At 37.0% G+C, this 14,387-nt stretch overlaps 1 protein-coding gene across 4 annotated transcripts in view; it reads right to left on the bottom strand.

The window, feature by feature from the left end:
• Jmjd1c (jumonji domain containing 1C) overlaps window positions 1-14,387 on the bottom strand; it is a 173,413-nt gene that overhangs the window by 103,452 nt on the left and 55,574 nt on the right. For all 4 annotated transcript variants that reach the window (XM_075980072.1, XM_075980074.1, XM_075980071.1 and 1 more), the window contains exon 2: window positions 4,110-4,274. Coding sequence is in view for 2 of the 4 variants with exons in the window: in XM_075980071.1 (XP_075836186.1) it covers window positions 4,110-4,274 (165 nt within the window). In the remaining 2 variants the exon portion in view is untranslated. The remainder of the gene's footprint in view (window positions 1-4,109; window positions 4,275-14,387) is intronic.

Consider the following 14,387-nt stretch of genomic DNA (forward strand, 5'->3'; position numbering starts at 1 on the left):
CGCGCGCGTTCATGTGCTGGGAATTGAACTCAGGTCCTTTGCAAGAGCAAATAGTGCTATAAACTGCTGAGCCATTTCTCAAGCCATCTACTATCCATTTGCCAAAAGATGCTTATCAATGATAAAAAAGCACTTAAGTGTTATCAATAAGCCACAAAGTTTTGACATTTGACAAAAAGACTATCTCTGAGATGTCTTGGTAGAAGTCACTGAAAACTGATAAACACAATTTCCTTAGAACACGAGACCACTAAAAGTCTGACCTTGAGCTATAAGCCAGTATTACACAGCAACACGTGACCTTTAAAAAAAATTGGGGGAGGGGGGCGCAGCAGCACACACATAGTTGCTCTTCTAGAAGACCTGAATTCAGCTGCCAATACCCATGGCTGGTGGTTCACAGCTGCCTATAAGTCACAGCTACCTCAGATTTGACCACTTCTGTCCTTTGGTATATGTACTCATATGTACAAATCTATACACAGATAATCACATAACTAAAACGTTTCTAAAAGATCAAAAGAAAACACAAAATACAAATACATATATAACACCTATAACACATATAAATGTTTATTACCAATATAGCAATGCTTTTAACTCACAATCAGAGCCTGTGAGACAGCTGAGCTGGTGAAGGTGTTTGCTACCAAGTGTGACAACATGAATTTGACCCCCAGCACCCACAGAGTAGATAGAGAGAACTGTGACAACTATCTTCTGACTTCCACACACGTGTGTACCCATTTACACACAGAAACAAAGCAGTTTAGAAATTGCTTTAGAGGGCTGAAGACTAAGATACAAACTGCTCTCTGCAAAGGCTCGGAGCTCAGTTTCCAGCATCAATGCGGGTGGCTCACAACCACCTGCAACTCCAGCTTCAGGGAGTCTGAGGCTCTAGGCCTTCACATTCACCTGCACATACATATTCATACATGCACACACATACTACAAGAAAATAAACTGCTTTTACATGAGGTGGTTGGACAGGTTTCTAACTGCCTGCCCATGTGGACTTTATGACATTCTGTCCTTCTTGCTCTGGCTCTTCACTTTCCCTGAAGAAATAGTTCTTTAGCTAATTAGGAGTACAAACTAGCTGAAAATCTCCAAATAGCAAATGTAGGCTTAAATGTTTTTTATGGGGTGGGGTGAAGTGGGTGGTGGTTCGAGACAGGATTTCTCTGTGGCTTTGGAGCCTGTCTTAGAACTAGCTCTTGTAGACCAGGCTGGCCTCGAACTCACAGAGATCTGCCTGCCTCTTCCTCCCGAGTGCTAGGATTAAAGGTGTTTGCCACCACCACCACCACCGGCCTGAGGCTTAAGTGTTTTATTAATTTTCAGTAAGTTCTATGAGTTTCAGGAAATTATCAAACCCCAGCTGGTTCTGGTAAGCCCCTTAAAAAAAAAAGAAACAAGTATGTTCTTGTAAAGACACCCTTCAAAGACTATGTAAGGCAAAACTCATTCCAATGATATTCTGAATTTGAGCTATATATTTTCTTGCTTAATTTTTAAAAGTAGGTATTATTAGCCCATAAACCCATAGTAAATAGTAGTCAGGATTCCAAATCTAACCTTAGTATATCACATTGTGTATTAGATAACAAGTACTTGAAAAACTACAACATTCCCAGAAGGAGGAACTAGATGATCTCTAGAGTCACACACATCAGTGATATAAATCTAAAAACAAACAAGTAATTTAACTGCTGGTGGGAAGCTCCACCTCACCCACCCTCCCTCCCTCCCTCCCTCTCCAAATCATGTCCCATCTCAGAAACCCCACAAAAAGGCAGCTCCTCTCCCAGAGATACTCAAATCACACCTATGGGGTGTTTAAACTGCCCTCCAGAGATGTGCCAGGTAGTTTTCTTTTTGGTCTCTTCTCTGGGGGCCAGAGAATTACACAAGAGCATTTTACCAATAAACCTAATTTTTTTTTAATTCGGCTTGACTCATATTACTGCGTCAGTGGAGAGACTTAATATTGGGGTACAGAAACCCTTTACAAGTATGTTAGCATTGCTTTTTTGTTGTTGCTGATCCATGTCAGTATGTTTGTGCCACATTTAACTTTATGAAACTTAGTTTAGTCAAGGTCTCAATATGTAGTCCTGGCTGGCCAGAAATTCACTATGTAGAGCAGGCTGGCCTGGAACTTACCCAGCTTCAACTGTTGGTATCAAAGGTGTATCAGTACACATACCTGGTTTATTTTGTTGTTGTTGTTAATGCTGGGACATCTTCATTTAATAAGTTTGTTTATGCCCGTGAACAAAATGAGTATCTTTGTTTCTTGAAGATTTTATCCAAAACTATAGTTCATAGAAATCATTTTCAGTATTTTATTTTCTTTTATAATGCTATTGACTCAACTTACTTCATTCACTCCTTTTGTCTTATTTACTTATTCTATTCACACTGAATCCAGGAACATGTAGGTGCTACGCAATTATTCTACTACTGAGTTACATCCTAGTCTCTATTTTTAAAATCATGTTATGTCTTCAAACTGTTTAAAAGCAGTGGTCAAAAGAGATGAAGTAAATTTCTATTTTACATTTAGAAAAGCATTAAAGAGTTAACTAGCTATAAAATATGTAAGAAAATCATGCTTTTAAAAACTTGAGAGGCTAGAGACTGGCTCATTAGTAAGACTTGCCTAGTGTGGATGAGGCCCCAGATTCAATCCCCAATATTAGGGTTTGGGATTGAAAGTGCCTAACATGGCTTATTCATCAGTTATTATCAGACACCCAAATCACTGTTGATTTTTTTTTAACATTTTGCTTTCTTTTTATTTATGTGTGTTTGTGTGCATATCTATGTGAACATGCCATGCGCATGCAGGTGTCCACGGGTGAGAGGAGACCTTTGGATCCCCTAGGGCTGGAGTTACAGGCAGTTGAGAACCCAAAATGGGTGTTCAGAACAAATCTCAGGTCCTCTAGAAGAGGCTCTTATCTAATAAGCCATCTTTCCAGCCCAGTTTAATGATTTTTAAAGGATATCCACAATGCTACTATGACGATAGTTTAAAGGAATTACTGCCTACTCATTATTTGCTGTACATTTTGCCAGTAAATAGTAATAGTTGTTAACAGTTATTTTCCTAAAAGAATTTTCTTTTGTTCCTAGGATGTCAGACTAGCCTAAAACTCACTCTGTAGATGATGCTCATCTTGAACTCCTGACCCAATCCTCCCGCTTTAATTCTTAAATTGCTGGTGTTAGATACAACCATGCCTGGCTTTCCTAACAGAATTTAGTAATCTTGTTTAGTTCGTATATTTGTTTTCTAAAACTGTGATGGTTTGAACAGGTATGGCCTACAAAGAGTGGTGCTATTTAGGAGGTGTGATCTTGTGGGAGTAGGTGTGGCCTTGTTGAAAGACGTGTGCCACTGTGGGGGTATGCTTTGACATCTCCTTTATTCAAGCAATGCCCAGTGTGTGGCCTGGTTCCTTTTGTTGCCTGTGGATCAAGACAGAACTCTCAGCTTCTTCTTCTGCACCATGACTGCCATGAAGATAATAGACTAAACCTCTGAAATTTTAAGTCACAACTAAATATTTTCCTTCATAAGCATTTCTGTGATCACAGTGACTCTTCACAACAACAGAAACCCTAAGACATCTTTAAACTAATAAGAACTTTATTAAAATATTTTCTTAAACAAACCAATTCCAGATATAAATGAATTCAACCCACCAACTAAACATGTATCACTGTAAACAAGAACAATTATGTGTCGTTGAATGCTTTGTAATTCAAGTGTCTCTCTTTCACTTTGAAGTTTCTTTCACCAAGGCTACTCAACAGTACACAGAAAACATCTAGATGACTATTTCTCAAGTGGCCTATAAACTATTTGAGTTAATTTTTACCTAACTGGATAGAGCAAACTATGAACTATATGCTGAAAAATATTAATCAAACTGACAAAGCTGTTAATTATAATAGTGCTTTGAAACTTCTGCCAGATCAAAAAATTTTCAGGAATTTAAACTATAGCTGGCCAGACACACCTCAATTTACATTTGATGCTTATTCATCTTAAACAAACAATTGAAAACACTTAATAAAACATGAACATATCTTACCAGTGCAGGCCACTGAATTTGTCTGCTCTTTGATCCCTGAGTCTGGCTAGGGTCGTTTCTTTTGGCCCAGATTAAGTGGTATTCCACCAAGAAAGTTGAAAAATCTTCATAAACTTTAACCCACTCCCGTTTATCCCATTCAAGGTCATCAAATTCCACATACACCTATGGAAAAAGAAGAACATACCATTTCATGACCAACATACAGCAATGACATTAACCCATGAAAAAAAATTAGATAAGACATTATTAACATAACTTTTGAGGTTTGGGGCATGAGGTTTTGGTATAATATAGAGCAAAGTGGTCTCAAACTTGTTATCCTCCTGTTTTTACTTCCCAACTGCGGGAGCTTTGTAGTGTTCTCTTAGAGCAAGCATCCTACTTATTACTTTGACAAGGAAATAAATCATAAAGGACTACATGGTAAGAAAAGTAATTCAAAAATGCTGATCAGCACATATTAGCCAGCATATCTGAAATACACACTAAATATCTATGTGTAACTGACCATTCTAATAGTGCAGCTTGGGAAGCATTTTCCAAAATAAACAGGCAGCTAGAGGTACAGTTTAGTAGTTTAGAGTATATAATTCAATACAAAAGGCCCTGAAATCTCATCATTAGAAAGAAGAAAAGGCAAACAAAATACATTAGGCTTTGCAAACCATCCTATCCTTGAGGTAAACAAATAACATATAAACTGAAATCGGCATAAAATATTATTCACAAAAGTTAGTAGAAAATTGCTCATAATATACAAGTCAATCAACATAATAAACCACATTAATAGAGTATGGAAAAAATACATTTTTAATGATACAGAAAACATATCTGGAAAAACTTAATAATCTTTCATGGGAAAACAGCAACAACAAAGCAGCAGATCGTGGTGGCACATACAATGATATCTATATTCTATAGTCTGAGGCAGGGCAGCCGCAAGCTAAAGAGCAATTAGGTCATTCCATTTGCTTGCTAGATTTTTTTTTTCTGTTCACGGCTATTGCTGTTTTTTTTTTTTATTAACTATAAGACCCCTTGAGGCAAGAATTAGTGTGTTTTCTTTTTTTACTTGTTTTAATTTATATTGCCTAATTGCTGCACCTGCAAACTAAAGCAGTCACTAACTTTCTGTGTAAACTATATCACAACAATATAAATGACTAAGAAAAGATAAGTATGTGTATGCTTAAATATAGCTGCTCTTTTTGCTGATTAAACATTGTGTTCATGATTATATAAGAAATGAAAAAGAAGATTCCATTCTATACAAACATTTGCAACTTTATAAAAACTAATCACTAGGATGCTAAGAATTCAGAAGAACTTGGGTTGGGGGGCTGCTTGAACAATCATGCCTATTAATGTGATGACAAGATTAAAGATAAAAGAATAATTGGAAATTATTTCATAATGAACATATTTTAAATACACCCTGATCCTCGTTTGTATAGTGATGAGTATCCCCGCCTGTTACGCGGAAGACCAGGGTTTGATTCCCTGACGGGGAGCCAAAAAGAAAAAAAGAAAAAAGAAATACACCCTGAGATATCAGAACAATGAACTCTAAGATCTGGCCCCTTGGTAACTGAGATGACTACACTCTGCTGTAATAATCTTTTTGTTATTTTTGGAGACAAGGTCTCGTAATTTAACCTCACTAGCTTTGAAACTCACAGGAACCCCAGCCTCGCCTCCCAGGTTCTGGGATTACAGGCATGAGCTACCATACCTTGCTATTTAGTGATTTTTTTTAAACTTAGTGTAAATAACTGCAAGTATTTTATACCCACTTGGTATAAATATAGACCTCATATTGCTTTATTTACATGAAGTGAAAATGAACTGCATGGCTTTGAGAAATCTGTCTTGTGGTTTATTCAAAACCAAATAGCAACCTCATCCTAATGCTGTTTAACCACAAAAAATACTTCATACTAAAAATAAGGTGCCTGGTATCATGGAGCAAGCCTTAAGCCTGGTACTGGGAGGCAGAGGCAAGCAGATCTTTGTGAGTTAAGGACCAATGTGGTCTACAATCAGGGATATATAATGAGATCCTTATCTCAATAAATAGATATACAATGATATATGTGCTAGACTATATTACCATTCCCCTCTATATATATGTGTTATTTAATCATCATATTCATGTTCTTATTTATAAAATAGACACCAGAAAATGTTAAGTCATGAAATGTTAAGTAACAAACACCCAACTTTTATCTAATTCCTTCACTAGTAGTTTCATTGTACTACATCATCACCACCACCACTGAGTTTATCCATAAAGTTTTCTCTGATTTGCTACTGAAATACTAAGAAAAATATTCTAGAAAGAAATTTAGAAAACAATGAAAGATAGTTGCTGTAAGATTCATCTATGTATTGATCTACATAAATAATTTTATAAGAAGAAATAAAAAGGGTCTGCTATGAACAGATGCTCAAAAAATTCAAATCAAGCTAGCGAGGGATGTAGCTCAGTAATGAACATTTGTTTAGCATGTCCAAGAACCTGATCTCTAGCACTGCAGAAGGAAAGGACAGAGAACAGATGCATGCAGAACAGGATAATTTGGCATCTCAACATTTGAACATTTTTTTTGTACTTAACCAAAACATCAAAAGAACTGAGGCTCAAATGAAGTCCAAATGATATTTGCAACCTCCAAGCCATAATTCTCATAGAACACAATATATATTGGTATATACGGGCAACATAACTACAATGGGTTTGCAATAACCCTTAAAAGTTACCTTTTTTAAACATTATTTATTATGTATACAGTGTTTTTGCCTGCATACATGTGTACAGGCCAGAAGAGGGCACCAGATCTCATTTTAGGTGGTTGTGAGCCACCATGTGGTTGCTGGGAATTTAACTCAGGACGGCAGGAAGAGCAGCCAATGCTCTTAATCTCTGGGTAATCTCTTCAGACCCTTAAAATCACCTTTATTAATCTTGGGTGGAATACAGGAGAGGAATGGCAAATAACATGGCACCCTTACAATAAGCTTTAAAAAGACTTAGTTGGCATTTGTTACATAAACAGGGCTATTCTCCTGAGTGCTCGGGTTAAAGGCATGCACCACATCTGGTTTGCCACATTTTTTTTTTACCTTAGGGTAGCATGCTTGACAAGGATGGCAAGCTCCAACTTTTAATTAATAGATAAGATTTTTGAACTTCAATTTTCTTTCTGAATATATCTTTAAAATTCACTTCAGAAAAAGTGTTCAATTTAGCATGAATTTACTTTTTGAGATAGTATATATACTAGTACCATAACAAAAAACTTCAGATGATGATAGTGCTCGGAAAGGCATCTCACTTAACATGCAGAGCCTGCAGACCCTAGATGGATAGAGAAATTCTTATGTAACCATCCAGACATGAACAGCTATACTGAATACTGTTAGACTGCCAAAACTCACAATTAATAGGATGTACTTAATACCTTGGAACATGATGATAGTAAATTAAAAGAAAAAACAAACAAACAGTCGTTCCATTCTGGTAGTGATTTTAAATGATCTTTTTCTAAAAATGTTGACCATGGGGGCTGGAGAAATGGCTTAAGCAGTTAAAAGCACTTGCTGCTCTTCCAGAGGACCCAGATTTGATTGTCAACATCAACATGGAGGCACACGGTCATCTGTAGCTCCAGTTCCAGGGATTAGACACCCTCCTCTGTACTCCATGGGAACCAGGCACAAGACTCGAGATACAGGCAGGCAAAACACCCATACTGATAAAATAATGCAATTAAAAATATTTTTATGTTGACAAAAGAGTCATCTTTTGATTAATATCAAGTATAAAAGAATGAGCTAATTTAAAGTTGAAGGAAAAGTACATAAATAGCCTTCATTTAAACATAAAGCAATCTATACCTTTTGGTTTATAAGTACTGAATAGACATATCTATAAACCCTGACAGGAGTCAATTATTAACATGTAGAGAACGATTTGCAGCTGGGTGAGCCAGTGGGCCGATCTAATAGAGACTGGCATCTGCACAAGCGATAATTTGCAGCAGAAGCTAGACCTTCAAGAGAAAGGTGTTGATTTCTGAAGCCTGCGTTGGAATAGCATATTTAATTGGGTATATTCCAGGCTCTGTTTCTAACACTAGGCTGTCTTGTGATGACTAATATTGACTGCAAACTGTTAAGGGGTTTCCAGAATGGGTTAACTGAGGTGGGAAACGCCACAGTAAATGTAGACAGCACCACTGCTATCTCTCTGTTTTCTGACTGAGGACGCAGTGTGAACCTCACTCTCATGCTACTATGCCTTCCCCGTCCAGGGTGGATTAGACTATGAGGCAGAATAAACCCTTCCTTCCCTTATAGCTGATTTTGTCAAGCATTTTATTGCAGAATGAGAAAGCAGTACAAGAACATAAAAATAAGTAGAAAACAAGAAGTAATCTAACATAGTGGAGTCAGCTACAAAATATTTTTACAGCCATGTATGGTGAAAATCACTGCATGATAATGGAAAAACTCAAGGCTCCACGGGATAAATAAAACTACTACATTCATAAATTCAAAGTTTCAGTTTTGTTATTAAAATTAATTCTCCCCAAATTGATTCACAGCTTCAGTATAATCCCAATCACAATCCCAACAGTATTTTCTTTACGTAGATTCTAAAATATACACAGGGTAGTACAAAGAAACAGAAAAGCCAAAACCATTTCAAAAAAAGAAACTGGACTTCTAAAACTACCTCATTTAAAGCTGAATACCAGGTTGGTAAGATGTTCCATTGGATAAAGGTGTTTACCAAGCAAGCCTGGCAACATGACTTCAATACCTGGAACACACATAAGGGTGGAAGAAGGAGGGTACCAACTACAGAAATTGCTCTCTAACAACCGATTACATACTCCCGAATGCACATGCTCACACGCTCACACACACACAAAATGGTAATAAAAGACTGAAAACAAAGTTTAAAAAAAAAAGACGACAAAAATCAATAAAAGAATGCCACAAGCCGGGCGATGGTGGCGCACGCCTTTAATCCCAGCACTCGGGAGGCAGAAGCAGGCGGATCTCTGTGAGTTCGAGACCAGCCTGGTCTACAAGAGCTAGTTCCAGGACAGGCTCCAAAACCACAGAGAAACCCTGTCTCGAAAAACAAAACAAAACAAAACAAAAAAAAAAAGGAAAGGAAGCACAGAAACATACGTGAATAATTTGAACAGGTACTTTTAGTGATGAAGAACCACAGAACTCAAGCATGCAGAACCTCAGATACTGAAGAAAGTCAGCTACACTCTACAAATGAACAAACTCATCCTCAGACTCAAAGGAGATGAAATTTAAATGGTAATACTGTAAATTAAGTGGAAAGACAATTAACAGAAGTGATCCAAAATTAAATGGCAATCTGGTGTTCTAGGAGTTTCAGATATAAAACCTACTTTTTTCAAGTTCAAAGTTTTTTATTATTATTATTAATAATAATAATAATAAAATCCTAGAAAACAGCCCAGGCCCTCAGATAAACTAAGAACACTTTTTTTCCCCTCAGATAAATAAAATCTAGCTACTTGGCCCTAGAGGGCTTGTACTTAACAAGGTAGCTCAGTCTGGACTTAAATTTCCCACAATCTCCTGATTCAGGTTGCTGAGTGCTGAACTTACAGACATGAACTACCATGCTCAGCTATACTGGCACCATCCCACAAACATACAGAGGGCACTGGCACACAGTCTTATTGCCGTGTACTCTACCTAAGGTAAGGGTGGGGAGGGACAGTAACTGCTGTGCGTACTATCGTTAACTTTCATTTGTTCAAAGGTCCACACACTCCAACTAGTTGACATGCCTCTCAAGTTAGCTTTGTTTAAAGGTTTCCACCTAATGCTTTCCTGCTGTGATTATATTACTAAAGAAATCAAGTCATTAGTTCCTTATAGTCTTCATTTATCTATATTTTGCTGACTACTCAATGTGCTTTGTTTAATTGTGTGTCTCTGTCCTTGACCTCCTGTAATTGTTCAATATGGTCTTACTCAAATTCAGGATGAATAGAGAACTACCAAACAAAAAGCACTGTATATTAATACACACTAGTTTGTCACAGTGGCAGACACTTGTAGTTCCATCAGTCCTAGCACACAGGAGGGTGAGGCAGGTGATGGCAAGTTCAAGACCACCCTAGCTAATACAGCAATATCTTCTATCAACACACCTCTCAAAAAAAGACATGTACTATCTGAATACATATGATGTATTTGTGCCAATGATTATTATCTTAACTCAATACATCCCTCAAATCTACAAAATGGCAATATTCTAAATATATCATTCCTTCATCATCATATAGACTATGGTCTACTTAGTGAAAATTCCCTTTATTTAATGCTTGGTTTCCATAAAACTGGATAAAAAAAGATGAATCATTGATTTTTTTTTGAGTTTCTGAAATAAACTTGATATCCCAACTTCTTAGAATACAGAATAACAAGTAGGTTCTCATTTGTTTAGACAATGACTCAGCATGTATCCCTGGATGACCTAGAACTTTAATGCAGACCACTACGCCTCCCTGGGATTCACAGAGCTTTGTCTCCCTTTTGCCTAAGTGCTGAGATAAAAAGGCATGCCCCTGCATGCTTCCACACCATACTTTGCATTTGGAGGAAAGACAATTATGAACTTTCAGTATGTTATTAAATGACATCCTCTTAAAAACAGAAGTTGGAAAACAGAAGCACAAGCACACACTGATCTATTTAGACACAGTGTGTCTTATCTACCAGCTGTACCATATTTTAACTTAACAACGTATTAACCACCACAGCACACTCTTTATTTACAATTTACCTTCTTAATACACTATTTGGCACATGAGCCACATCTAAAAAAAAAAAAATTGAGGGGAAAGGTGAGACAAGGTCTCACTGTATGGCCCTGGCTGCCTGGGACTTGATATGTAAAACAGGCTGGCCTCAAACTCAGAGAGATTTACCTGCCTCTGCTGAGTGCTGGACCTGAAGGCTAAGAACCAGAAAGGTTATACAATCTGCCCAGCAGCATTATATAACTAATACATGGCAGAGCCGAAACCCAAGCTGGAATCAATTTGGTTTTTTTTTTTTTCTTTTTCTTTCTTTCCCCCCATTTTCAAGACAGAATGTCTCTGTAGTTTTGGAGCGTGTCCTGGCATTCACTCTGTAGACCAGGCTGGCCTTGAATTCACAGAGATTTGTCTGCCTCTGCCTCCTGAGTGCTGGGATTACAGTGTGCACCACTACCCCCAGCCTGGAGTCAACTTTTATAACGCCACATATTAAGTTTAAAAGTAAGCATTAATCATTAATATGTTTAAGAGACCAAAATGCAAAAATTATACTTTGATTATACAGATGTGAACAATTCTAATAACATGTGGGAGAATAACTTCCCTATTAAAGAATGAACTCTATAGGAAAAGTTATATCACTATTTGGCTTTCTAGGGCCTCATATATGTAAATAATTTTATAAATGTTAGTGAACTGAATAAATGAAAAGATGAGTAGGTGAATAAACAAATGTAGGCACATAGGTGGTAATATGGTGCACTGGTAGAACATTTGCCTGGCATGCTCAAGTCCCTGGGTTCAATCTCTAAGACTTTACAATAAATGGAGGTTCAGAGTGTCTGGATTCAGATTTTAAAAGTACATAAGACAGAGAGAGAGAGAGAGAGAGAGAGAGAGAGAGAGAGAGAGAGAGAGAGAGAGAAGGCTTACAATGATCTAAGGCCATCAAACCGCATCAGACATCCAAAAACTCAAAACTGGAAAGGACTCAGCAGTTAAGAGCATTTATTGATCTTACAAAGGACCCATCTTTGATTCCCAAGACCCACATGGGTCTTAGCCTTCAGGTCCAGCACTCAGCAGAGGCAGGTAGATCTCTCTGAGTTTGAGGCCAGCCTGTTTTACATATCAAGTCCCAGGCAGCCAGGGCCATACAGTGAGACCTTGTCTCACCTTTCCCCTCAATTTTTTTTTTTTAGATGTGGCTCATGTGCCAAATAGTGTATTACGAAGGTAAATTGTAAATAAAGAGTGTGCTGTGGTGGTTAATACGTTGTTAAGACCTAATTCCAGGGTATCTGATGCCCTCTTCTGACTTCTGCAGGCACTGAATATACATGATAAACATACATAGATGAAGACAAAACACTTACACATAAAATTAAACGGTTTAAAAAAATATTTCCAAGGCAGCTTACCATTGCTTTTTAAGGGACTGCATTAGCGCTGGCAAGATGGTTAAGAATGCCTAGTTCTCCTGTAGAGGTACCTAGCTCAGGTCAGAGTACCCACATCCCACAACTCACATCCACAGGGAATCCAATGCTAATGCTATCTTCTAGAGTCTGGAAAAAGGTTCTTCTAGAGAATATTCTCAACCTATGGGTTGCAACCTACTTGGGGATTATATACCAGACATTTATCTTGCAATTTGTAACAGTAGCAAAATTACAGTCAGCAATGAAATAATTTTATAGTTGTGGTCATAATATGAATAAATTTATTAAAAGGCCACAGCATTAGGAAGGTTAAGAGCCACTGAATCTAAACTTTAGACACACATAGAGAAACATGTGTACATGTACAAAAATTTTTGAAAATGTTTATATTGAGCTAATTTTATCTTACTAGGATTAATGTTAAATTTTCATTATCAATTAAAATCCTTTGTTTAGGTGATTAAGGTAACTAGTATCTACATTTTTAAAGAGAAAATATTATTAAAAAAACTAAAAATATATTTAGGAGCAAAATGTCTAGGTGTAAGCATATTAATACAGCAAATAGCTAGATAAACCTCTTAACAGTCTTAACCAAAACAAATCCAAAGCACCATGTCTTCCAATGTAGTCCACAGAGCCCTATCCTGACTCATTAGATATACACCAAACTGTAAAGTGAACAAAATTGATAGATTATAAAGATTCCATGAAAAAAATAAGACTGGATAAAAGAACAGAATTGAGTGATACTAGAATATTAGAATCCTATATTAATAAATGCATAAGTATAATGTATGAATAAGTATAATGCATATAATTAGATAGTAGAATCACAACAATAGCAATGATAGTTTAATGAAATAAAGGAAGTTAAGCTAAACCCAGAGCTGGGAAATTCCAATAACCATCTACCACAGAGACACCCCCAAGTTAAAAAACTGTCTGGGGTAAAGTATAGCTGATATTAAAAACCGAGTACAATTTATACTAGCAGCAGTGTTTAAGCAGTGCCTTTTCCATCCCAGACTAACACTCTCATTCTGCTAAAAGAGATTCATTCCCTAGAGAAGTTTACCAGTGGGTCTCTAGAATAGAGATAGTCAATGAAGTGGTGGAAAATGTGTCCTGAAAAGGACAGTTAGACAAGTTTCAAAAATAAAATCTATCCAGGATTAGCATCTGTTCCCATGTTCAATCTTTAATCAATGGTTACAACTTTCAAAATTGGGAAGGAAAGGGACCAGCAACTGTAGACACTACATGCATGTGTTATGCAAAACAGTCATACACATAAAACTAAAGTAAATCCAAAAACTTATTTCCAAGTCTTTAGGGATAAGGGATGGGGTAGGGGGTTCGAAACAGGGTTTCTCTGTGTAGCCCCGGCTGTCCTGGAACTCACTTTGTAGACCAGGCTGGTCTTGAACTCATAGTGACCAACCTGCCTCTGCCTACCTAGTGCTGGGATTAAAGGCCTGTGCCATCATTGCCCAGCTTATTTCCAAGTCTTCTGTCAAGACAACAGTAGATTTCTCTGGGAAATTTTAAGTGTTTTCAAGATTTAAAAAAAAAAAATCACCACACTAACTTCCAGCATTCTCAGAGCTCATGATGTGCCTTTTTTACTACTAAATGCAAGTAGTCAAATCTACAAGTTATTTCATGGAAGAAAGCACAGAAAAAGGAAGAAAGCACATCACAAAAATGTCAAAAGCAATATGCACCTAATACTGTCGGTGCGATCAGAGAAAAATAACACAATCAACAACAGAAAGTCACTATCAAAATAAACTAAAGTCGACTTTAAATTAAACTATGATAGGAATTATGGAAAAAGGTTTTAAAAAGGAAACTGAGAACTTCACAGTAACTACAACAACAAAAACCCAGGAGAAAAACATTTTAGTTAAAATGGTTCATTAATCTATACAAGTTTCAGAAAAGGCCATGTTGGGGCGGGGGGGGGGGGGGGTCATAGAACAAATAAACACCTTCCAGAACTAAGA

Source organism: Microtus pennsylvanicus, chromosome 7 (assembly GCF_037038515.1).
Source record: "Microtus pennsylvanicus isolate mMicPen1 chromosome 7, mMicPen1.hap1, whole genome shotgun sequence".
Taxonomy (NCBI): domain Eukaryota; kingdom Metazoa; phylum Chordata; class Mammalia; order Rodentia; family Cricetidae; genus Microtus; species Microtus pennsylvanicus.